Here is a 27,563-nt window from a genome sequence, read left to right as displayed (position 1 = left end):
TTGTTGAGCGTATAAATTGAAGGGGTGAGAGCCGCCCTTAAAAAAAAAAAAAAAAAAAGGACAGCAGATAATAAAACCACCTCAGCTCTACTGAACCCTGGGCAGACAGCTATTCATCTGGATGCAGAGCGAGCGAACAGAAGGATAGAGGAAGGTACAACAACGAAAGCATCCCAGTTATGTAAAGTATGAGTTGTGTCACATGATGCAAGTGTTTATATTCAAAAGCTGCAGCAACTCCTCTGCTCTTTTCCGGAATGTGGCTCAGTTTTTATGCTGTGTTTCGGAGGAGTCTTGACTGGATTTTCAAACAAAACTGCTCAAAACAATGTCAACAGGTACTTAATCATTACAATTAATAAACAATGCGATTAATCATTAAAAAGATACTATGGGCCAGTTTCTAGAGGTAACTAAGACCAAACTAAAGGCCTAATCCACGACTGGGAACCTGGCATCGCCAGCATAAGGAAGAATAGAGGGCTGCACTACATCTTGTTTGTTAACTGTTGTTGCAAAATACTGCTATCAAACAACTCTGCAACGTTCAAATGAGCCTCTAAAAAACAAATAAAAATGATTTTGGTAAAAATGCCAATTTTTAACCCTTTCACTAATTCGTTTTCCCCCACCCCAGTTTTCTTCCGATTTTTGTCATGTCCAATTCCAAATGCAGGTGGGCTTCTGAATACAGAAACATCTCTAGACATGCCTGTGGCTGGTATTTCTGCTCCAAAAAGTCAATAAAAACAACAAAACAACAATTTCACTAGGATGTTTTGGAAAAACACCTGGTACAGAGAGTGTTTATGGGTAAACTGGGCAATGTACAATGACTGTGTATCTGATACTGCTGTTCCACCCACCTCCTCCTGCAGGGATTTGGCGGCGAGGCGAGATTTCTCCAGCTCCACTCCTCCGTCTCTCAGCTGCTTCTGGAGCTCGGCCAGCTCCCTCCTGTTCTTCTCCTTGTACGCATCTATCTGCTCCTGCAGCTCCTGCGTGGAGCTCTGAGACGCCTCCACGATCTCACTCATCTACACACACACACACACACAAAGAGGTTAATAGCCTTAAAACACACTGTGTGTCCTTTTACAAAGAACTACTATAGTCAAAGCACACAGAAAACATTCAGCTTCATAATCACTAACAACTTTTGCGATATGTGATGCGTATCAGTGAATATGAAATATTAGCAGAATATCTGTCTGAGTGGACAACTGAAAGGTCAGGTGTTTCTAGGACCAAAGGGCAAAAAAAATGACGGAAGCTGCCTTTGCGTACTGTTATTGCGGGGCTTGTATTAATGTTGATTAAAAGTCCATTTTTACGATAAAGTGCCATCACAGGCCCTCTACATGTATGTAAACATGTACGTTTGCGAACAAAATTTAGAGCAAACCATGTTTGCATTATTCAAGTCAGGGAAAATCTTCCAGCGCAGGGAAGTTAAAGTTACACTATGTACGTTTGGGGATCTGGAGTCCTCTTCGGTGGAAATGTGTAACTGTAAGCAATGTGCAGAAATACTTTTTCTAAAATGGTTTGTACTTCGGACCTATTCCCCAATGGATGAATCTGATTACTGCTAGTGTGCTGAAAGAGTTTACAAAGAGAACTCCAAACTTGGAGAAGGACGTGTATTCCGAGTAAATTATCTACCATTGTCGTCATATCTTCTTCAGTACAATGTTGATTTTGTATTTAAGACCTGAACATTGAGCTGGACCTTGCTTTTGACTTTTTTGGACCAGAAAAATCAAACACAGTGCTGCTTTAAGCGTGAGGTTTTCATATCTAACAAAGAGGAGGTTTCAGATAGAAGCTACACCCTCATATAAGCTAACGCTAAAACTAGAGCTACCTGTTGCAACAGTGGATGCTGAGCAGGAAACACAGTCTTGTACAGAATGTCTTTTAACAAACTTTCATTTTTTTAAAAATCTCTTTTATCCTACAAATTCTAACTAATTTACAGCCGCTGGCATTCTCACTGCAGGTTTGGAAATAGTGCTTTAATATCAATCATCGTTTTGAAAAGAGTCAGAATCAGTTTACCATAAAACTCACCTCCCTCTGGAGTTTCTCCACAGTCCGGTCCAGCAACCGTCTCTCCTCCTCAATCTCATTCTTCGTGCTTTTGAACTTCTCTTTTTGGCTCCTCTCCTCCTTTAGTCTCTCCTCCAGCTCTCTGTGCTCGTGCGTCATCTTGGTCAGATTTCTCTGCATAGAAAAACAATTCAAACAACTCAACATCCTTTTAGAAAGAAGAGCAAAGAGGCTGAATCCAGTGTTCTTTCACCAGGCCCTTTGGTGCGGTGTATGTTTGTGTTATGATGCTTTGCCGAAGTGTTTCTGACCTGAACGTCCTCCAGGCGTGCGGTCAGTGCTCGGTTTGCCCGACTCATTTCTTCTTCTTCTTCTCTGACCTCGGCCAGTGACTCCTCCAGCTGCTTCTTCTCTTTCTGCAGCCACACATACAAACAGCATGCACATTTTTATCACATAATTATAGCAATTCATGCATTCATACAGCATGTAGACAATGACATTTAACCTCTTGAATCCTAAGGGTTCTATTTGAGGGCCCATGTTAGGCAACAATCTATTTGCTTCCTGACAGCCAGGAACAGCACAACATTAAATCAGAGGTTGTTAGACAATGTCAGACAATTTTCTGCAATTAAATAAAGAGAAGACAGAGGTTCTTGTTATTAGCAGTGATTCACAAAAGAATGATGTTCAGACTTATTTAAATCAAATGAATCTGAAGGCCAAACAATGTGTTAAGAACTTGGGCGTCACTTTTGATAATGAGCTCAGCTTTAAATCACACATCATGACTACATGCAAGACAGCTTATTTTCACCTTAGAAACATCGCTAAGGTCCGAGATATGCTCTCTCCTGCTGATAGTGGAAAACTTGTCCATGCATTTATCACATCAAGGCTAGATTATTGCAACGCTGTTTTATCTGCTCTCCCAAAGAGCTCTATCTCTCACCTACAGCGCGTTCAGAATGCTGCTGCAAGGGTCTTGACCCGGAGAAGAAAGAGAGATCATATTACACCTGCACTCCACTCACTGCACTGGTTACCTGTCAGTTTTAGAATAGATTTTAAGGTTCTGGTGATGGTTTTTAAATGTCTTCATGGTCTTGCTCCTCTTTACCTCACTGAAATGATGGTGAGATATGTTCCTGTCAGGTCTCTCAGGTCTTCAAACAGTAATCTACTGGTGATTCCTAAAACCCGGTTAAAGATTGGCGAGGGTGCTTTTAGCCACTATGGCCCAAAGCTTTGGAACTCTCTTCCTGAGGAGCTAAGAGGCATTACATCCCTGTACAGCTTCAAGAGTAATCTTAAAACCTTCCTGTTTAGATCTGCTTTTAGTTAAGAAACTTTTGTCTGTTCTATCTTTTTCATTTTATCTTTTTCAGTTTATTTCATTATTTTATTTTGTTTCCTTCTATCTTTATTTCTTTTAATGTGTTTTGCTTATCTTTGTTTTCTTTCTATTTATTCTGTAAAGCACTTTGAGTTGCATGTATGTATGAAAGGTGCTATACAAATAAAGATTATTATTATTATTATTAAATCGCTTTCCAACACATCCCACTCCAATAAGCCTGCTACAGATGGCCAGCAGGAACAGCATTCTACATTACGTCAACCAGACTGGGTGGTTAAACAGTTTAGGTTGAATGAACGGTCAATCACTACAGTTTACAGTTATATTAAAACTATTTTGCATGATTCTAAAGTCACTAATATTCAGTACATTTCAAACAATTTTAAAATTTGTGACTGTACATTTCATTCTGATGATGAACAGAGCTGTAGATGATTCCATAATAAATGAGAAGGCATGAAGTCTTCTTTAACAATAAAAATAAATATCCAGAACGCCTTATATTCAAAAAGCAGTGACCAATTCTCTGAAATAGCTATTCATAGTTCTCTTTACTACAAACAGGTCATTTTAGCTTGTTATTTAATTTTTTATTTTTTTAAACCATAACTTCTTGTGAAATCCATTGCATCGTTAAGGATTCATAGATGATGTGGCTGCATCTGATGCTAAAGTCTGATGTTAATGCATTGAGGCTGGCGTTGCTCAATGGCATGAGTGTCTTTATACTGTATGGGAGTTTGTGTCTCACCTCCAGGCGGCTGGTTCTCTCTCCCAGTCTGTTTTCCTGCAGCTTGGCTTCATCGATAATGCGGTTCAGTTTGGCTACCTCGTTCTCCAGCTCCTGCGCTCTTTTCTTCAATCGCTCCACTTCCTGAGACAGACGGCCCACCTGGCCCTCCGCTGCCCCCCGGGCTGCATCCACCTCCGCCTTCTCCTTACACACCACTACTTTACTCTGAACACACACATACACAAAGAAAAAGAGAGAGAGTGGTTATTTAATATTAATATATTGACTTGCGATTCTCTACATCACAATGGTTCTTACAACTTAAAGTAGACCGGATCACAACAAGCACTAGATTATGATCTACTAAATTTACTATGTAGAGCCTATAATGTTGCAGCATAGCATCGTTTCAGACTGGACACAAAATGGAAAAAACTAAAATGTGGACCTTACATCAGTGAAATGCATTTGGGTTACAAGTTAGCTAACATTAGAAAGCTAAAGCATAACTTAACGTGCTCAGTGACCAGTATTTTGGAATTTTTTGATAGCCAGTGTTGGGATAGTTAATATAAAAATGAATACAAAAATCCCTAAATACTTTCTAATAGGATTACATTATTATTCCTGCAAAGGAATTTCTCTGCTCATTACTTTACTTCCAAATTACTCTCTAAAAACACATGTACCAACTGGAAAGTACTGGAAAGAGGAGCGCAGCAGTGGTTCTTTTTAGATATTGGTTTATTCATTTATTTTTATATATGTACAATTTAACATCATAAACATCCATCTAAGCTAATTTTAGATAGCTGATGTTCGGTAACCAGTCACAGTGTCGGGTGCATGAAGCAAATATAACAGGCAGATGTAAATATATTAAAAATAAATTCAAATATCATTTGCACACCAGCTAATGATGAAACCGTCTCAGATTTCTTCTATAGCAGGGGTCTAAACTACTTGCCCTAATACATGAAAGGTGCTTTTCATAAAAGGTTATTGTTATTATTAGTAGGATAACAAAGTACACACACATGCAAATAAGCTTAGTTTAGTTGGTCCATGTAACCATAATATACGTTTCTAAAGAGATATAGTTTAAGGCAATCAGTAAAACCGTTGCCGTGGAAACGCAGCGGCATTTGGCTCGGAGTTCTCTACGGGAAAAATATCCAGTATAGAAGAGAACAATGTGTGCAGGTTAAACTGAATAAAACGACTCATTTACAGACACTGTGTGTGTTTACTCTTTAACGTTATAGTGAGACAACCAAATATGAAGCTTTGTAAACAACGGTTTCAGGATAACTGACACAACAGCAGCCTCAGTTTAGAACAGGGGTGCACAACTCCGGTCCTGGAGGGCCAGTGTCTATCACAGGTTGATGTTTTACCTGCTCAACCACACCTGATTATACTCATCTGTTAATTGGCAGGTTTAATGGGTGTGTTTGAGCAGGGAAACCTCAAAACTGCGCTGAACACCGTCCCCACCAGGACCAGAGTTGTGCACCCCTGGTTAAGAAGTTTGGGCAGCTGCTGAGTCTCTGAGCTGGAGCTGTGGGCAAGTCGTTTGGATTTAGTAATGCATAAACCTGAACTTAGTAAACACTTACGTTACAACTTGGCTATTACCCTTAATCTGGACCAGCCATTGGTGTTTTAGCCTTTTCGTTTTAGGGGCTATAAAGTTGGTTTTATGGACAAGGATTAAGCTCAGCCTTGGACAGAATTGCAATGTTAAAGCAGATTGACAGATTGAGATCCTATTGAGAAGATATATGTTTTAACTCCTTACAAGTTTTATTACACACTTCTATAACCTAAGAATAGCTCAACCAGTTTTAAAGTCCCTGTAGTTACTGAATAATAAGCTTTAGTATGTAACAAGCCTGGGATTTTAAGGGGTTAAAAGCACGGCATATAATTAATATTGCCCTGCTAAAGACAGAGTTAGACTCAGATAATACAGTCCTCTTTAGGTAGTGACTAATCTGATTACAGGAATTTTGAGCTTCATTACAGGACAAATGATAACATTACTGTAACGTGTTACTGTGTGCAGTGTTACCCCAACACCGCTACTAGTTTAATGTAAATAACCAAGTGTCGAAATGGTTTACTAAGCAAGGATTACTGAAGCAGTACTCCATTTAACACACCGTGTAAGTGTTTGAAGTTGAATTTAACTGAAGGCCTTAGTAAACGGAGATTAAAAAAAAAAGGAAAACTCACAGGCCTCCTGAGGCCTGGCTTTCAACAACACTGGTCTGCACAAAAGCACCATCAACCATTAACAGAGCCAGGAGATTTAACTGAGGGCTCCAGTCCAGATAATCGGTCCTGCCCATTTAGAGTCAGCTGGCCATGACCACTACAGGTCCTCAATGCCCCCGCACCTGCCACATTTAAAAAAGTGTTCTTGGTCCCATTAAGCTTGAGAACTACTGCTTGTTAAGCATTTGTCTGTAAACATGACCAAACTCTCTAATTAGGCCGAGCTCCGCTGGTGGCTGTGTGGATTTGTAAGGCAGGATTTGGCTGCAGTGCTCTTGGGTTCACTCTGACCTCTCTATGCCAGCTTTACTGAATGGAAGAACCGGCCATGGCACTTTTCACAGTTTTGCTGTGTGCGACGTGCTCTGGAAGCTTCCTAGTGACTTTGCGTAAACCCCACAGACAATACAACGCCACAAAATGAGGCAAAACAGACATTTAGCAACACTTTGACCCTTTTATAGAGTGCGCCACTAAACAAACAGAGAAATCTTAGATGTAGTAATAGCTGTCAAGCTAGAAGCTGCTCACATCCTGCCAGTGACATAAGGAAGCTTACACACAGCAAGGTTTGTCCCAAAACTGGAAGAGCCGGTAGAGCGCCAGCTACGCAGTCATGTCAAACAACAGGTTTGGCCATCGAGAGCAAGGAAGGAAAACCTCACTGTTATCAGAAGCTTCTCACCTGACAGCTCCAATAATATTAATTAAGCTCTATTATAACTAAGCACCTTCTTAATATATACATATAACATGCTCTTCATATTAGGCTATTATTGTTATGAGAAGTGGAACAATAAAGTGCACATACATCCAAATAAGAAACGAGTAAATATCAAGTTTAGCCTTTCGATGTTTCCATATTTTTTTTAAAGTATTTTTACTCATTTAAAAAAACAAGTTTTTTTAGCATATTTATTTTGAGCTATACTGTTGAAGCCATTTTAAGAGCTATGCAGTTTTCATTTTAAATTCTCTTTTAGCCTTTTAATTTAAGCATTGTATAGCTTTGGCCTTTAATTTTAAGGGCTATACTGTTTAAGCTTGTTTATTTTAAAAGCTATATAGCCATTTTTTGACCCACAGCGCCAGCTTACCGGGCATGGATTGAGCCTAGTCTCGAGCTAAATTGGAGGGCTAATGACAAAACACCGCCGGAAAATTTTTTAGTCTAGACTTAAGATTAATCTGGGTCAGAGGAACTGGCACACTGTGCTTTAGCCCTAAAGCAGGTTCCGGCAGCTCCTAGAGTGGAGAGGGAAAAAAAAAACAAAAAAAAAACAACCACCACAAAACAGGCTGGGCTGCAGGTTTGTTTATGGTTCATATGTCAAAAGCTCACTATAAAAAACAGAGAAGCTCAAAGCTATTCCAGGTTGGAATTCCTCTGTAGGAAGTGTGCGAAGATTATAAGGCAACAGGCCTCATTAACACTTCATTATACACACCTGTTAGACCAGAGCTGATCCAAGAGCAGAACTACAGCAAAATGCACACACACACAAACACACACACACACACAGAGCAGGTAGCGCTCAGACTCTGGAAAACCAATCTGCACTGACAGTATCTGGAATACCTCTGCACTAATGGAGTGAAACACCAATTACAGGCCCACTGATTAGCCGCCGGTCAGATGAGGACATACTGAGTTGAACTTTAGAGCACGAGTTCTTTCTGTACAGGATGTGTTCACTTATCAACAAAATCAACAAAACATGTAATTTGGCAGGGATTATTATTATGTAGAGACACTTACAGATCTGTGTAAGTCTTAGGCACCTAAGCAGAGAGTTTACATTAAAATTTTAGTGTAAATAAAGCAATAACTTTCCATTTACATAGAATTTTCTCCAATTACTATAACTTTTAGACAGTACAGTGCTCATTCTCAGCACTGCAGTGACACTGACGTGGTGGTGGTGTGTTAGTGTGTGTTGCACTGGTGTGAGTGGATCAGACACCTCAGTGTCACTGCTGGACTGAGAATAGTCCACCATCCAAAAAAGAAAAACTTGGCAGCAGCGTCCTGTGGGCAGAAACCTGTGACCACTTATGAAAGACCAGAGGATGACCAACACAAACTGTGCAGGTACAGATGAGTTACTGTCTCTATAAGGCTGACTAATAAGGTTAAAGTGTCTAATAGAGTGGACAGTGAGTGGACACAGTGTTTTAAAGACTCCAGCAGCAATGCTGTGTGTGATCTACTCGCACCAGTGCAACACACTAACACTCCACCACCACATCAGTGTCACTACAGTACTGAGAAAGATCCACCATTGAAACTTACATACACACATTATATATATATGAGTATACAAGAAAAGCATTGTATATATATATATATATATATATATATATATATATATATTATAACTACAAGAAAAGCATTATATATATATATATATATATATATATATATATATTATAACTACAAGAAAAGCATATATGCATATATATTCTATTTTTCATGACTGGTGCATTTGCCGCTCATTAGAAGTAGAGTTTATGATCACTGTCTTTATGGTCAAAGGTCATGTAGCCCCTAGTCCAGTCTCACTTGGAGCGAGATGTAAAAAAATAAAATCACACAGCATGGAGACAGATTATTAACCAAGCTCCTCAATTCTCCACAGCCTTGCCTCCCTGACCTACACAGGTCAAGAGGTCAAGACAGGTAAGAAGCCTGTTAATGCGTGTCTACATACCAGCCACATGTCACTGAACAGCTCAGTCAAAATGCTAATGCTGCTAACAAAGAAAGTAAATAGCCACCTTGTCAACTAGTCTTTCACAAACGGAGTCAATGCCAAATGCTGGCTTTTAGCTTCTATTTGTTGTTAGCTAGGTTAGCATGCTTGGTCAAGCTATTTCTCCAATGGCCAATGCATTTGACAATGCCAATGACTTTGTTGTAACAACAGCCCAGTGAGTCAGCCTGCATTAAACATGCTGAGGAGCTTGGTTAGCATTACTGAAACAGAAATGTACAGTACAATGAAATATTTCCAAAAAAAACGACACATAGTCAGCATGCTGGTTTCACGCCATTAAGTGGAAAGTGGCGCAGGTCAGAACTCGGAGAGTTGCTATGGTCACTGGTGTTTCGGCCAACTGCGTCAGAAGTCAAGTGATGCGTCACGTTGGTCACAGTAGACTACAGGATCAAAATACACACTCACTTCCTGGAAAGTCTCCAGCAGAACAGTGCTTATCAAAAACCCAGAGAACCTAAAGATGTTACAGGCTTTTTTATCTTGCCAATTTTCTAATCAAGAACACTCTAAAAAGTGCTAAACAATGTAGCTGTATGACCTTTCGTCCACGGTCACCGAGTGGCCTGCAAGGAATTCTGAAATACGCTTCAAGCTTGAAAAGAGGTTTTGTTGGTCTCAGCGAAGGACAGTCTGTCCTTTTCTCTGCTTACACTCCAATATGAGACCATTTCTGCCATGGACATCCAAGAGCAACCAACCAACCGACCGAGTGCTCACTACTCATTATTCAAACACTCGATTCAATACAGTCAAATAATGAATTTAGTGAGTGGTTACAGCCTTAGTGTTTATATAGTGCTGCTTCAATTCAGCACATTTTTTGCACAGCAAAATAAAGGCCTGTTTGAAAATCTGCCTTGTTTTAATACACTATATGGACATAAGTATTGGGACACCTACCCACAACAGCCTTTATGAGATCCCATTCTAAATCCAGAGACATTAATATGGAGCTGATCCCCCTTTGCAGCTGTAACAGCTTCCACTCTCCTGGGAAGCTTTCTACAAGCTGTTGGAGTGTGTCTGTGGGAATTTCTGTCCATTCATCCAGAAGAGCATTTGGGAGGTCAGACAGACGAGAAGGCCTCACAATCTCTGTTCTAGCTCATCCCAAAGATGTTGAATAGGGTTGAGGTCAGGCCTCTGTGTGGGCCAGTCGAGTTCTTCCACAACAAATTCACCCAGCCAGGCCTTTATGAAGCTTGCTTTGTGCTCTGGGGCTCAGGACCAGAGCTGGGAGCCTGAGAGTTAATGTTTCTATTCAATAGTTTATTTGGGTATTCAACATTATAAAAACACAATACCTAACAATAACAATGCACCAGCTACAAGCAATATGTTAGCCCCAAGCTAATGTATGCTTATGAGGATTGTGCGTTTCCTTCCCACTCCTGATTTTGAAGTAAAGAGAAAGTGATATTTTCATTATCATTATATTTCATGTACAGAAAGAAAGAGAGAAAGAAAGGAGAGAGAGAGAGAAAGAGAGAGAGAGAAAGAGCGAGAGAGAGAGCGAGAGAGAGAGAAAGAAAGAAAGAAAGAAAGGAGAGAGAGAGAGTGACAGAGAAAGAGAGAGAGCGAGAGAAAGAGAAAGAGAGAGAAAGAGAGAGAGAGAGCGAGAGAGAGAGAGAAAGAAAGAAAGAAAGAAAGAAAGAAAGAAAGAAAGAGAGAGAGAAAGAGCGCGAGAGAGAGAGAGCGAGAGAGAAAGAAAGAGAAAGAGCAAGAAAGAGAAAGAAAGAGAGAGAGAGAGAGAGAGAAAGAGACAGAGAGAGTGAAAGAGAGAGAGTGAGAGAGAGAGAGAGAGAGAGAGAAAGAAAGAAAAGAAAGAAAGAAAGAAAGAGAGAAAGAAAGGAGAGAGAGAGAGAGAGAAAGAAAGAAAGAAAGAAAGAAAGAAAGAAAGAAAAGAAAAAGAAAGAAAGAGAGAAAGAAAGGGGAGAGAGAGAGAGAGAGAGAGAGAGAGAGAGAGAGAGAGAGAGAGAGAGCGTGAGAGAGAGAAAGAGAAAGCAAGAAAGAGAAAGAAAGAGAGAGAGAGAGAGAGAGAGAGAGAGAAAGAAAGAAAGAAAGAAAGAAAGAGGAGAGGGAGTGGGAGAGAAAGAAATGAATGAAACTGAGGGATGAGAGAGAAAAGAATAAGGAAGAAATAAAGAACGAGAGAAAGAAAGAACGAGAGAAAGAAAGAAAGAAAGAAAGAAAGAAAGAAAGAAAGAAAGAAAGAAAGAGGACCAGTAGCAGAGTGGACATTGTTAAGTGCCTCCGAGCAGCACTGAGGGCCTCTGTGCCGGTCTCGGGTCTGAAGGGCTCTCCAGCTGCTCTGCACTAAGCAGCGCTGTGAGGACTTCACAAACACTGAAGGCTGTGCGGGAATCAGCCGGTGCTCTTAATCAAAAATCACAATAGCTGTGCTCAAGTTCCTCTCGGGTCAGTACGAAAACACTCCATCCCCCTCTAAACCAGATGTTGGAGCCAGGAGCCTCAACAATGAAGTTTACGATCTTCCTCAAACACAGAACAGAGACAATAAACCTGTCTAAAGCAAATCCTCAACCACGGCTCAATTCCTCACCGCTGTCGCACTAGAGCACCTCTAAAAAGTTAAATCTGCTTTAATCCACTCTCAAATCAACAGAGCTGAAATGTAAAAACATAATCTGGTGGGGGGGGGGGGGGGGGGGGGGGCGGTCTCAAAGCCAATGGAAGTGAGGGCAAACGTGTTTTTAATCACAGATCTGTAATATGCTGTACTTCTCTGTGGATTATGCTGCATTAGAGCTCTGGTCACTCTATCCAGCTGCGTTCATCATACACTCAAATTCTTTTCACTGGAAAACTTTTCAGTATGTCTGTATTACTCAATCACTGAGATGTAAGCAGAGTCATTCAGAGCTGGCTTTAGGGCTGAACGATTTAAGGAAAATATCTAATTGGAATTTTTCCAACCGCAATTTAAATTGTGATTATTTTTTATGAATGGAGATTCAGGCCTGATTTATTTGAAGCAAGAAGGCCAGAATATCCATCTTTTCTGGCTTGAGGCTCGACCCCTGAATGACCAAACTGCCAGCAAGTTGCGGTTGTGATGTCACAACACATAGTGGTTTGGTTGCCTCTGATTGGTTTAACTCATCTACAGGCATTTCACAAGCTCTGCTTTATTGGGTTCAATTTCCCCTCTTAAAACTTTAAACAGTGTTTTTGATAATGTTCACACTTTATGAAGATGGTTCTTCAAGGGTTCTTTACTAAAGACAATGGTTCTATATAGAACAATGAACAACCAAAGACCTGTTGGCATGCATAAGGGGTTCTCTTCATGGTGAAATGGTTCTTCATACTGATGGAGAATGTATTGTATAGAGTTCCAAAGACCCATTTCACCATGCAGAGAACCATTTGAGCATGCAAATGGGTCTTTGGTTGCTCATAGTTCTATATTGAACCACTGTTTTTATTAAAGAATGGTCTTTTTTTGGAAACCTGAACTCTCTTTTTTAAGACCGTACGCCATCATAAAAAATTTGCAGCTCTTGCGATTTCAAAAACAACAAAAACAATGAATCTTTCATCCCTAGTTGGCTTGATGTGAAATGGTGTATTGAGTTTTTTTATATGTAATGCTGATAAAAGGAAAACAGAGTTATAACCAAGAAAATGTTTTTTTTTTTTTTATGGGGACTACTTTGCCTTACAGCGGCCTGGATGTACCTCTCCACATTGAAAGGACTAAAAATATACATCTTGGGCCACAAGCCTTTCTCGAAACAATTGTAAACAGTGCATCAGACATCAGGAAACATACTTGTAACCATTTTATGAAATAACTGTGCGTTTAGGGATTAAACACTTCGCATGTCTGGCTCCTATCACCAACATAGTGACACGGCAGAACAGAACATTTCCGAATAATTTTACACCTTACCAATTTCATTATGCAGAAATTATGAAAAATAGGTGGAATTCTCCTTTAACTGAAATGGTGCAGCCATCTAAAACCAGTGACGAACATCAGTCTATGGCCTTGACGTTATTCTGAACTGCTGCGATTATCTCCCAACACACACACACACACGATTTAAGTACTGGTTTCAAAGAACACTTCACTGTTACTTCAACACTACAATGTAAATATTACAGCAAAGCTCTAATCACAGTGAGGAACAATGTCCTTCTGACTTTGCCCAGTGTCCTTATGAGGACATGGAGAACCTTGGGGCTCAGTGATAAGAAACAGGAACTTCTTGGAAGTCATTTTGTCCCAAACAGCGATACGGAAATGACTCATAAAACGGTGCATAGTGCATAAAACGGTAGTAAGGTAGAGGGAAGGCTATGCTCCAGTACATCAACAAAAATAAATAAATAAATAGTAAAGCAGAAAATGTGGCCCAGGCAAAAGTTAAGGCACAGTTTATGTTTTACTTTTTCCCCCCAGTATGTTAAACTCAGCATATAAGTAAACAGAACTTGTTCAGAAACTTGTAGTAATTCGATCAGGGGTGCACTTTTGCACATGATCATGTTTGGTTATTGTTTAAAATAACATCACATTCACAACGTGGCAAAACTCAGTGGTATAAAATAATGTATAATATCCTCTCCCTTGAAGGAGCAGCTTATTTAGATCACAACAAGATTACGTTTGACCAAGTTTGGGGCGAGATCTTATATTACACTAAACTATTAGGGATGTGTTGAAATAAAATGGGTGATAGTGAATGGGACTGTCTTCTGTGTCATTTATCATATTAATATTGATTGCAGCCAGTACTACTGATATTTCTTACTTACTATATTAGTTTTTTTTACTCTCAGTGTGAAGCAACCGTCACTGTACTGCTCTGTATATTATCACACTCTGTATCTGATCTCTTTGCTATAATAAAAAAGACTGGGGGGGAATAACATCACATTCCTCTTTGAGCATTTAAAGGGGAATTCCATTGATTCTTCAAGATTTCTGCAATTTTTAAATTCTTAAAATAATATACCAAGTTATTCAAAGTGCTTTAATGTGAGTTGCTCCATTCTAGTTATCATTACTGACATTATGTTTATGAATTCAGATGACAAGTGCAGGTTCCCTGGTCTTTTTGGATAGTAAACAAAACGGTTATCTTTGTGCTGTGACCTCTGGTTCTTATAACCACCTCTGTAAAGAATTAGCAAGTACGAATTACTTAACCTACTCAATTACTCAGACATGTTGAAAAATTTGGTGGAATTCTATTTTAATATAAGCCAAACAATATATCAGTCAGGGTCTAGTTCATGCTAACCCTCACCAATCCATAGCCCCAGTGTTCAAATGTTGCCCCCTCAATGCACCAAGCACTTGATTCAACAAAAGGATGGGAACGAGCTTGACACAGATAAGGATAAAGGCACAAGCTCGAAAAGAAGCTCGTCCAAGCACTGGAAACTTTATCAGGCGTGCACAAAGTGCTCACTCTGTGATGGCAGCAGCACCAAAGCTCAAGCTTCACTCGGCCTGTTTCTTCATCCTGCCGGTATGCATTACAATAGCCCTCATGTGGAACAAAAGCCTCATAGATGCGGAGGAGAGCAAGCAGGGCAGAAGAACTCGCTCTGGAAATGAAGGAGCGCTGCTTGAGAGCCACTGGCCCCTTTCCAGTTAGGTTAAATCTCCTGGAATCAGCTTGTCCGCTCGGAGACGCTAGACGAGAACGTCCCCGTGAATGAGGAGTGTTTTGTTGGTGCCAAGCTGAGCCGCAGGGTCACGGCTTTGGGCTTCTGTAGCATGCAGGTTTCAGGGGGTTCTATACAGACTCACACATGCCTGAAAGGACAAGGCCTTTAGTGTAGTCAAACACACAGTCTGAGGACCACATAACCCAAAACCTTTCAGCAGCATTGAGTTCCACTCTGTGCAGGAAGGTATTGTTATTCATTATTGGATGACTGCTGTCTGTTTCCAGATATTCCAGAGTAAAGCAAAAGCAGTGAAGTAGCCTCAAAGAGGAATCCACTAATTTTGCACTAGGAACCTGACGTCCGAAGCATTTAATGGCTCTAAAAGCTACATCCCACTAAGTAATTACACAAAACGGTTGCTTGATACCAATAACAGTGTTTCGTCATAGTTTTGTTATAAAGTTTTGGCATTAAACGTATTTTTAGTAAAAACTATTACTCCAGGATTACTTCCATGTTTCCTCTCAGTACTGTATCGTCAACTCAGATCAATGCACGCAACCTAACGTGCTTTTGTTACTACCAGCTTGTACCTACAGCTGTTCAACACAGCTAATGGCAGCAGTAGCTTTTGTTTTCACAGTTTTCTTACCTATTTTGGAAGATGGCAGGGAGGATTTCAATTAGGTCTGTTGCTAAAATGTTGTAGACCCATATTAATTTGAACCAGAACACACAAATGACTTTCAGTGGCTTGCAGAAGAACCAAAAGGGGGAGAGAGAGTGAGAGCAAGAGAGGGAGACAGACACAGACAGAGACTGAACCTGCTGGCGCCAAAGCAGAACAACCCACGGCAAACAAAACCTGGTCGTGTCAACAACAAACTACGTGCTACTTTGCTTACCACTTTTTTTTTTGGTAGGATAGCGAGGTAGTTATTTTATTACACTGCCCACTTTAGACAGCTAACAGCCAACGCTATGTACGGTGGTTGGTTTTTCCAACCTCTCTTTATCCCTTAGAAAGAAAGAGGCTGTTTATGTTACTTTACCTTTAAGACATATGTATGTAAATGAATTTAGCTCTGACTGGCTGCCCTGTATTACGCCTCATTAAATAAGCAGTTCAAGTTAAAAAACACTCCTCCTGTGAACAGGCAGCACTAAAGTCTCATAGGCTGAATAGGTAGCAGGGTGAAGATATTTGTAGCTATATGAACATTTACTCTATACATTCACAGCTCATCACTCCAGAGAAAGCACACATGGCCAAGTGTGATATTAAACCAAGCCAAAACATTACAGTCCAGTCCAGCAGCGGCATCACTGACTTTTCAATTAGAATTAAGATGTCTTGGCTTTTGTCCAAGCCTCTCCAGCAGTACACAGGCCTTGCAAATCATGCCCTGCTCTTCTGTTTTTTTAACCTACTGCCAGTAAGGTTAAACTTCTTGAGAGTTCAAGAGGAAATAGTTTTTTCCCCTTCTACTCCTAATCCTCCACAGGCTGCAGCCCTACTGAGCTCTCCACAGGGTGCCTGAAGGGACCCTTGGGCAGTGGGGACCCCAACTACCCTGGCCATGCCAGGCACCCATGCAAGAGAACAATGGACAGAAGAATCCAGGTCACTGCTATAGCCTGTCCGCGTCCTGCTATAACCTCATAACGGCCTATTTACCATAGGCCAGGGGGCCGCTCTAATAGAGACAACAACCGGAGATGAAACACAGAAGAAGCAGAAACAGATACAGAACATCATTGCCATCATAAAAATCCCTAATTTTCACTGCTCTCTCTTGCCCCCTCCCCCATCTGAAAAGGCCAGCTGCCTTTTATGACATAATAAAAGGACCAATGGAAATTGTCAACAGTAAGTTTTTGGCTCTGCCATATACAATTTTTCTTGTATCTTTGTTTCTTTGAGCGCTCTTATGACATCTGTGTGGTTTTACACGTCAGAAAACAGTCATGATTAAATTTTACACTAGCATTTTCCCAACCTCTCTTCATCCCGATGTTTTTAGCTTAGTTTGTTTTAGTATGGGTTGCAGAAACTGCAGATAATTAAATAGTTAATGTTAAATAATTAAAGTTTAGCAGTCTTGATGTCAAAGCCTTTTATTTAAGTCATGTAAGGAAACTTGCAGGTGTTAAGGATGGTAACTTTTTAGGGCAAAGAAAAGAACATTATGGCTTTTATTACCATGTATGGGTCATTCTCCATTGGAGTGGGACACCATGTTGGAAGACTTAAAAAGATGCTTAAAAATATTAGGCACAGCTCCCAAAGTCAGTATGTACATTTACACGGATGTTCTAAGATTAAATATCTTTTCCCTTATAACGTCTCTGATTTTTATTCGTTGAGCTTGTTTCAAATGCTCTGCATACGCAAAACAGCAACAATCAACAATCGAGAAACCATTTTTAATACAAAACAATATTTTAAGTTTGGGTTTAACTTTGTATAAAATAGATTCATATTTACTTTTTATATCATTACAGCTATACTAGATTCAAAAATATTTCGTTTAAAAATGAATGTCACAGAGATTTTGGTCACTGGTGTTATCAGGACTGCTTCTTTGGGTCATCAGGTTATGAAGCATCTCAAGGAAAGGCGACTCCACACTTGCTCACTACATTTCATTAATTTATTACTAATTTTGACCCACATATAGAAACAATACATCAAGCAGGATGAGGCTCAATCAGCACAGAGCTATATTAAAATAAACCCAGCTGCTGCAAGTATGTAAAACTATTGATACGGCAAGGCGCTTTAGGCCAGGAAGCAGATGGAATATCACATCACTGGACTCCACTTCCCAAGATGCTGTCCATCTCATTTTCTCCTCTGCTTCCTTTCTTCCATCTCTCCTTTTCTCACTCCTGCTGTTTCCCCTCTCTCCTCATTCCCTTCAACCCCCTCTTGAAATTATTGCCTCATGGAACAGTCCAGAACAGCCCAGACAAGCACTGCTATCATCAGCTGAGGAAACACACGGCGTCCTGTGGGACTCTCCGTTTCCCAAACAGCCGAGTCACCTCAGACTCAGCTCCGGAAACCACATAAAAACACAGGCCCGCAGCTAACAAAGCACTGGACCACTCTCACATCATCTACCCTCCCAGGGGGAACAGCGAGGATAACAGTGCTCACTGCTGCTGATTCTACACTAGTGTACTGTACGCTGTAATGGAAAGGTTCAGCCAGAAATGTACACAATTTTCTTATCGTGAATGTTGGGAAGGCGAGACATGCTCAACATCCGAAATTTGGTTCTTTAGTTTTGCACTGGAGCTACAAGGTTAATATAGTAAACAAGTATTTGGAAGTCTGTAGCAGCTACGTTAGCACTGCACAAACTGCGCATCGAAATCATAACACACTTACTCCAAACTGACTCGCTTATGTGCTTCTATGATACTACACGACTTACTGGCTATAACTCACAAAGCAAGCATTTTATCGTTTCTGGCTCAATAAGGGCGGCACCCCTCTAACTGTACACCACTGCTGGTCCAGCTTCGGACCACCCAAATTACTGTCCTGTATACAAGCTCTGACTAGTTTTTAATCTGCCCAAACAAATTTTAAATGCACAGAGGCTTTTATTTTAAAAAAATAAACCAAGACAAATATTACAAACAACTGAGAGAGAAAAAAAAGACAAATTATTTTATTGAAGATATTGCTGACACTGTGCGGGATTAAAATTATTCACTAAACTAATTCACAAAGTATAACTAAAGAAAGGAAGGAAGGAAAAATTAGTAAATTGGACTGTGAGTGGAAAATGGGGGATGATAACCAGCGGCGGGCCACATGGAAAACACCGAGCAGCGGGCCAACAGTGGTCCACTGTTCTCTTGCCATCAATGGATGTGGCACAGCTAAAATCAATAGAAGCAGATATCTGGAATTTTGCCAGTACGTCACACATACACTGTATGCTTTAGAAACCATTAGCATAGCTTAAGAGTTTGACATAGGCTGAAGTAAACGTGGTGCTACTGTTTGCAGTTTCCATTACTTGTTTGCCACATTAGCCTCAGTGCAACAAGCACTTCAAGATGGCTGCTACACCGTTTTAACCGTGCAACATGCTGTTGGCTATAAAAACGGACAAAAGTATGTCAGACAGTGTCAGAAACCACATAAGCAAGTCTTTTTGAGTTTACATGGCAACTCGACGTGGTTTCAGCCACGTCAGCTGATTATACTAAATGTTAACCCGAAGGCTAGCATTACTAGCTGCATTAGCCTTCTAGCTCCAGCACAAAATTGAAGAAACACAAACTTCACACACTCAGCATGTCTTGGCTGATCAACTACTAAGAGGACAGTTGGGTAAATGTGAGTGTTAGCAGAGCCCTTACTTTAATGGGACCCCTCAGCATTGAGAATGAGGATCCCCTGCTGGGGGGGGGGGGGGGGTGAAGGGGGGGGGGGGTGAAGGGGGGGGCAGCAGTGGGTTTGCTTTATGCTGGTGGGATTTTGAGCAGCACTGTATAACCACAGAGAGACACAGCCAGTGTTTTACTCACTGCCCAGCTTTAACTCTTCTCTCCTCACTCAAATTTCTTGGCATTTCTAGGATTTGCAAAAAATATTTCAGGGTAAAAACAGTAATGAAAATGTTTCAGTCTTTAATCTGAATTTTTAAACATATACACTGAAAACTTAAAGAAAAAAATTCAATCAACTTGTCTTTTAAAACTGAGCATTGTACACCCAGCAGTTACGCAAAATGATTAATGTGCTGTATCTATGACGGTGCTGCCCCTCCATATATTAACACACAAGTGATTACGCAAGGGGTTCTATGAGTGGTTCCACAGAAGAACCACTTTTGGTTTCCTAAAGAACCCTGTTTGAAAAAGACGATGTATACACGTGAAGAACCTTTTAAAACTCTCCCATAAAGTTTTCCTGTACAGTTTCCTTATGTGGAGGTTCTCATACATCCATTTATGAAAAATGGTCTCTAAAGCAACGCCCATTGTAACGTTGATTTAGAGAACAAAAGGTCCAGGGTACTGTGCATGAACCTTTCCCAATACCTTTATTTTTAAGAGTGTAGTTCACTTATCTTTCAGTCCTTTGTCAACATATTGACCCACTTATTGCATTGGTGCCATCCTCGCACAATTACGAGAGCGAGCGAGCAAGAGCAAGAGAAAGACATGCACAGCACCAGAGAGAAAGACAGATACATAGCATGAGAGAGAGAGAGAGAGAGAGAGAGAGACACAGAGCGAGAGAGAGAGAGAGAGAGAGAGAGAGAGAGAGAGAGAGAGAGAGAGAGAGAGAGAGAGAGAGCATGAGAGAGAAGAAAGAAAAAAAGAAAATGATGAAAAAGAGAAAGGCCCTGGCCAGCAAGTCTCCCCATCAGCGCCCCATTAGATTAGTGACGGCCTGCCACAGCAATTAAGCAGCAGAGAGGGTGATTTAGTGCTCCACTTTACAGCATTCTTCTCTGCATGGGGCCGACCCATCAATGCTAACAGAGCCACAGAGAGCAACCGCTCAATAACACCCAACACATACACACTGGGCCTTACTCGCCCATTCGTTTTCTCTCTCCCTCGCTCTGTGTGTCCTCTCAGACAGTAAACCGCATATTCACTAGTGTTGCGCCAGTGCAAACCTTATTTCGGCATTAAAAGCTGGCTGGTGGAAAGGACATTTTGCGCTCATAACATTGAAGCAGCAGTTGTGCTTTTTTCTTTTGCTTAATTTATTCTGCATTTAAAGGAATTGCCATAGATTAAAATAAAGAAAAGTCATTATTTCAGTGTAATGAGTCACAATTAGAACTTGAAATAACATTTGCTCAATGGCATCAAAGTTCTCAGTACATAAACTGATACAGTGGCCATCCCCACTGTAGACAGACACATCATTTAACGCCTCTTTTAGTAAACCTGCCCCTTACGGTGTCACAATGCATATACTGCAATGCAATATACTGCAGGTTGACAATTACAGCTGCATTCCTTTACTTCCATGTAATGTGACTACATTGTTTCAAGTAACTAAAAGGGGCCCTTATCATGGGAAATCATACTGTCCTCACTATTTGAAGTTCACAAATAAAACTGAGTTGCAAAAATAGCCTGGTTTTATATAATTGACATATTTCTCCTACAGCAGCTTAACTCTGCCCATTAATGCTTAAGTTATAAGCAGCGTTTCAGCCCAACTTTTTGATTGAGGCACAACACATACCACTTTTTCCTGATCATACCTGATCCTTTAGTATCGGCCGATACGGATTACTGATACAGATATTAACTCTATCTAACCTAAATCATGTACAAGTTCTGATATTTATACAATTATATTTTTAAAATATTTTATTTTGGTGTTCTGAGTCACAAATAAAACACTCAGCTTGGCTAGATGGCGTTTACATGTGGGATTTTATTTATTAGACGCTTAAGAAAACTTGTAGTGGACGCACAGGCCCAGCTAGAAGACTGCTATGTTAAAGGCTAAATTAAGACTAAAGGCCATCATTACACAGAGCGTTTAGCAGTTCCTTCCGTTCTCTCAATAACATTCATTCAGACTGTAAGTGACCACACAGCAACAGATGACTGAAAAAAGCAGCTCAGTCATTCAGGTATGCAGTTCTGTTAGCGTGTTCTTCACACCAAAAACTGCTGTTACAGATTCTGCCATGACGCATGGATGCACCAGAAATCACTTTGTGGTGTCAGTCACAGTTATCAGTAACCCCATCATCAATACCACTACTGCAATTAAGTGCCAGTATTGGCACCAATACCAATACAGTGCAACACTACACAGCAGCCTATCAGAACAGAGATTTTTCACATATATCAGCCCTACAGTCACAGTAACAAACACAGGCTATTTAATTCTAAAGGATAATAAGAGGTTTCAAAATGTTTGTATGAAAACTGATTACATAAAATCATGAAAACCAAACTTTCCAAAGGCCGCCATCACCATCATCACCTGGCAGTGGTTGGTGAATGTGTTCAATGCATTACAACAGCAACAACGACGACGACAACAAACCACGATGAGGCAATCTTTTGAAACCCGTCACAATAAGCCCAGAGCTTTCCTACAGCCAGTCATTGTTTTTATCTTCCTAACACAGAGCTAAAATCAGACAACAACTGCATCCTGCGGACAGGAAGTGCTTTTGTTGCTGGCTAGGAAGTGTTCTCAGCCCTGGAGGGGACAGTGAGAGGAAAGCCCTATTCAGGACATGAAGGAGCTCCGCCCTGCACAAACAGGACGTATCTACACCAGCAGACACAACACAAATCACCCCCTGCCTCTCGCTCTCTTTTCCCTCTTCGTTTGGCTCCTCTTTCATGCTACCACCTGTCCACTTCAGTCTTCTAAGGCTGCAGAACGCATTCTTTCTTCTTCATCATAATATTAGTGTTTGCAATACTGATGTTCCTGTGTGCAATATGTGAATGGGCCTCTAACCAATCACTAATGTTTTAAGGATGTTTACTGAAGTCTTATGATGTCAGTCTGGTCCAAATGCAGGCCTATTGATTGACTGGTTGACTGATTGATTGATTGATTGGTTGGATTCCTTTTACTTTGTTCAATTTTTAAAAAGGTGTGTTTTCAACATATTCAAAGGTATCCTGCAATCACAATATCTACACACATAAGCAAAAGTGTTAATGCCCTTGAGTTTAAATGTCAAGTTTGTGATTTTAAGGGATAATAAGTTGTCCTATAAGCAATTAAGTAAGTTCTCTACAGATAACACACTTAAACATTTTTTATTTACAATTTACAATTACAAACAATTTCTATTTACTTGCTGATTTTAACATATTAAATAAATGCAAAACATATGTTTTTTTAATTTATCAATATGTTAAATTCAGCAAGTAAATAATGCATTAAGTTATATAGAAGTGCCTTCTGTAGAGGAAGCATTAACATATTCACAAACTCTCAGTATCACTTATTCATCAAAAGCACTTTATCGCGCTGCATCTGCCGACACTGTAAACATGGAAGCAGGAGCTCCCACGAACAATGATGACACAGGCTGATATACAGACACTCAGCTGAATCCCCAATGGATTCTCCTGTCTGTCATGCAGACGAAGCAAAAGGAAATCATAAGCACTATAAAAGAGACAACCATGAATTACTTAGTGAGAAGGTGAGACTTCCTGTTCTGTTACTGACATGCTGTATGCACACAGAGCTGGTTCACATACATCTTCTTCTTCTTTCGGCTGCTCCCTTTAGGGGTCACCACAGCGGATCATCTGCCTACATCTTGCCCTATCCACTGCCTCCTCTACTTTCACACCAACCATCTCCATGTCCACCTTCACTACATCCATAAACCTTCTCTGAGGTCTACCTGTTCTCCTTCTACCTGGCAGCTCCATCTCCAACATTCTTTGACCAATATATCCAAAATTCCTCCACAACACATGTCCAAACCATCTCAACCTGGCCTCTCTGGCTTTATCTCCAAACTGCTCCATCTTCACTGCTCATTTCTAATCCTGTCCATCCTTGTCACTCCCAACAAAAATCTCAGCATCTTCATCTCCACCACCTCCAGCTCAGCCTCCTGTCTTTTAGACAGAGCCACAGTCTCCAAACCAAACATCATAGCAGGACTCACTACTGTCTTGTAAACCTTCCCTTTCACTCTTGCTGCTGGTTCACATACATATAACCCACTAACGCCTGGAGCCATCGAGAACTAATGCATGAGAGAAAGAACGAGTAGTGAAAGACAGAAAAAAATAAAGGAAGCAAATCAAAAATACAGAAACTGGAAGAGACAGAGAGCGCAAAAGAGACAGAGAACAAGTGGAGAGAGAGAGAGAGAGAGAGAGAGAGAGAGAGAGAGAGAGAGAGAGAGAGAGAGAGAGAGAGAGAGAGAGAGAGAGAGAGAGAGAGATGGGAAGAGAGAGAGAGACAGAGAGTGAGAAAAGAAGAGACGTTTAGAGAGCACAGAAAGAAAGAGTGAGAGATACTGGAAAAGAGAGGCTGAGAGAGTGAATATGTGAATAAAAAGTAAAGGATATTTGAACGTTACCTGTTTAGCCTCCTCCACAGATGCATGTAGTTTCCGCAGCTCTTTCTCGTACTGCTCCCTCAGTTTGTCCACCTCCTGGTCATGAGTGGACACCTCCTCCTTCAGCGCTCCTTTCAGAGCGGTCAGCTCCCTCTCGCGCCTCCTCAGCACCTCCTCCTGCTCCTCTTTAGCCAGCAGCACATCCTGTAGATCCAGTTTCAGCTGCACCAGGTCCTGACAGGGAGGAGAACATGATCATTACCAAATCCAACAGCTAAGGTCAATGATAATCTGCAAGACTTGAGTATAAAATTTGCATGAGGAACTTCCAAAGAATTTCACATTTGCTGCTTCACTGAATGTCCTACTGTTATCAACAAACATGGACAAAAGTAAGCTAAAAGCTTTTAGCTACAAAGCTAAAAGCAGCCACTCTGAGGGCCATGTTCATGGCTAACTGCACAGTGTCAGAAGTTACATAAGCCTGTTTATGTTTGATTACTTCACAACCTAGAACGCTTGTACGATGCTAACTGGTGACATATAAGCTTCCATTGTGTTTTAGCAACATTAGCCATGTAACTCCTGAATAAAACTAAACAAGCAAACCTCATACAGCAAAAATGACTCAGCTACAGTGTCTGCAAGCTGTAGCGTGTAAATCACCTCCATCATGGACTCTTTCTCTGCGCTGTCCGACTGCGACTGCTTGGCTCCGTCCAACTCGTCATGCATTTCTGAAAGCTGGTCCTGCAGGTCCCTGATTTCTGTCTGATACTGCTCTCTCTCCATCTTCACCTGGAAGAGCCTGCCATACGCAAACACACATATTACACACGTATAAAACTCCATGTAATAATAATCTAAGCCACTTATCATTCTGGGTCATGGGGTGGCTGGAGCACATCCCAGCGGTCTTATCTGGGTCCTGCAGCCTTATCTGGATTAATCGGTTTGAGATGACAATGATGATACTACTACTACTACTACTACTACTAATAATAATAATAATAATAATAATAATAATACATATGTATTATCTACTTTTATAACAATATATGTAACAATAATATGTCACTTATGTATAGGTATCTTTTTAATATTTCTCATATTGCTATATTATACATGGGCATTTCATATCGCTGCTGTTGGAACAAAAACCCCATCTCTACAAAATGGTAACTTTACCTGAAAAAGAAAATCATATTTTACTCTTAATGAAAGTCAATAGAACTAGAATTCTTTCCAAGTCATCTTGAGTCATTTCTATCGCTCCATTCATTGTGACAACAGGCGTTTTCAAACTTTGTCAAAAACTGAAAATCAACAAAAATGGAGAGGTTTTGTTTGGACAGCAGCACGCGCACACACACACACACACACACACACACACACACATGCAATAAGAATAAATCAATAAGTCTTATCTGAAACCTAATCCTAAACTTAACCTCAGTAAACAGAAATATTTTTTTTTTGTTAAAATAAATAAATAAATAAACATGGCACTTGTGGAAAAAGCACTTTAGAAAGTCATGAGTATTTTTCTGCTCCTTTGCTTCAATGGCATTCAATTTAAGTCAAGATATTTTTGTCCTGAAACTGTACAAAACAAACACACACACACACACACACACACACGGCCAGAGCACCTGCGCTGTGAATCATATCTGACTGCCCACTGACTGAGTACCTGCAGCCCATTAACTATTAACTGTCTCTGCTGCACTCACACCTGCACTGGCGTAATCTCAGGTAAGCCACCTGCAAGACGCTCCGCAGAGGAATAATACTCAACTAAACGGCTGAACAGACAAGCCATTATGGCAGAGAGAAATGCTCCTGTTTGTGTGGCTACAGAAACCTGTCACGTTACTCAAGCTGTGGGTCATCACAACTCTTGTGATTTGACTTGTGCTTTCCAGGGGTCATTATCTGGTCTTGTTTACACAGGGGCTGTTCCAAAGCATATCTGAGTGTGTCTTACTCCTCCAGCGTGGTGCGCAGGTCGGCCTCCGTTTTGGCCAGTTTGTCCTTCAGTTTGCTGCATTCGGCTTGACTCAGCTCCAGTTCCTTCTGCAGGTCTTTAAGTCCAGCACCAGCCTTCTCCTGAGCTTCACTCAGACTCTTCTGCTTCTATTAGAAAAGACAGAACGTTACAGAAGTGATTATTTCAGTATTTTCCAAAAGTTTGGAATCACCTTTTTTAGTAATATATTTTGTTGCAAATGTTTGTTGAATATAAGTAAGAGTACTCCCAATACGAGTCCTTGGGCTAGACTCCTAACCACATTCAACAATAACCTAACACCTTAACAGGCCCAAGCTGTGTTATACACTTTTATGACTTAAAAATAGTTTGCACTGAAGTCCCGGTAGCTACTGAATAATAAGACTTTGTATGAACTAAAGCTGCAGTGTTAAGGAGTTAAGAAAGTACTACCCAAAAACATGAACGGAAGACTCTTTAATGATCAAGTGAATTGTATGATGATATCCATGAGCTGAATGATATCCAGAATGCCTAATATTCCAAAGTGGTAATCAAATCTTGGGACAGATAACGGTGATGCTGTCGCCGTCACCGGCGTTCTGTTTCATGTTGAAATAGAAATAGTCCAAAATTGCCTGGACAATCATATTAGAAATTATGTTCTCATTATCATTCATTTGCCATTTATTGATTTGTTATTCATAATAACATAAATAAATGAATAAAACAAACAAAAAAAAACACCTGGTGTCAAATTTAAAACATTTTAGCTTGTGCTGTACAACTTATTACTGAAGTACATAATAATTATGCATAATTGTTATATTGTAAGTGATTCCAAACTTTTGAACAGTAGTTTTTAATAAAATCATAACCTCCCCTGACCTCTTCAACTCTGTTTACCTAACCATTCGGTCTGTCTGGGCAACTGCAGCTTTTCTTGGCCCTGTCTTTGAAAACCCAGTAATTGTTTAATATGATTATACCCTCTGAAGGGGGATTTTCAGTAGACAGGGAGGATGCTAATGCACAGGGGTAAACAGAAAGCCCAGGAGGTCTGAGGTGAAGTGGAGATATTCAAGTTTATCAAGTATTTTGAGCAAAATGCTGTTAAAAAGATTAATGATCTACAGGATATTTGTAAAGAATGTGCCTCAGGATTTAATAACTCCTTCAAAAATATGAGGCATTCTGCAGATTCCCATGGCTGGAATACCTTGCTTTCTTCCTCCAGTTGCTTTTTAAGATGAGAAACCTCTTTTTCCAGTTCTGCTCTTTGCTCCTGCAGGGCTTTAGCTTGGGCCGCGAGGTCTGGAGACTGGAGGGGAAAGTTTATATGTGATTAGCTGGTACACACCACAGTCGAAATTAGAGGAAAAGCATTAGTAATGTGATTATACGGCTATATATTAGAAATTGTGAACCAACAACATAAGATTATTTAAGATTAACCCGCAATATTTTTAACATAATAATTCATAAAAAAGTAAACACCTCTGGAACTGCAACTGGTCAGGATGCTCACCACACCGTAAAATATTGCGACTGGCTAGAAAGCTAATTTGCATATGGCAACCTTCTGCTACATCAGAATTGGTCCAATATTGTGAAACACTTAAACAATATATTGTGCAGCTCTAGCGCACATATTGTCAGT

At 40.4% G+C, this 27,563-nt stretch overlaps 1 protein-coding gene across 2 annotated transcripts in view; it reads right to left on the bottom strand.

The window, feature by feature from the left end:
• The window catches only part of cgnl1 (cingulin-like 1), a 59,384-nt gene that overhangs the window by 18,316 nt on the left and 13,505 nt on the right, over nucleotides 1–27,563 (bottom strand). For both annotated transcript variants that reach the window (XM_017711642.2, XM_017711643.2), the window contains exons 5-12: nucleotides 27,123–27,224; nucleotides 25,901–26,049; nucleotides 24,580–24,721; nucleotides 23,935–24,147; nucleotides 4,167–4,373; nucleotides 2,364–2,468; nucleotides 2,074–2,226; nucleotides 867–1,037 (exon numbers count right to left, since the gene is read on the bottom strand). In XM_017711642.2, coding sequence (XP_017567131.1) covers nucleotides 867–1,037; nucleotides 2,074–2,226; nucleotides 2,364–2,468; nucleotides 4,167–4,373; nucleotides 23,935–24,147; nucleotides 24,580–24,721; nucleotides 25,901–26,049; nucleotides 27,123–27,224 — 1,242 coding nt within the window. The remainder of the gene's footprint in view (nucleotides 1–866; nucleotides 1,038–2,073; nucleotides 2,227–2,363; nucleotides 2,469–4,166; nucleotides 4,374–23,934; nucleotides 24,148–24,579; nucleotides 24,722–25,900; nucleotides 26,050–27,122; nucleotides 27,225–27,563) is intronic.

Source organism: Pygocentrus nattereri, chromosome 25 (genome assembly GCF_015220715.1).
Source record: "Pygocentrus nattereri isolate fPygNat1 chromosome 25, fPygNat1.pri, whole genome shotgun sequence".
Classification (NCBI taxonomy): Eukaryota; Metazoa; Chordata; class Actinopteri; order Characiformes; family Serrasalmidae; genus Pygocentrus; species Pygocentrus nattereri.
The sequence above is the reverse complement of the archived record's forward strand: the minus strand, read 5'-3'. Positions and strand labels throughout refer to the sequence as shown.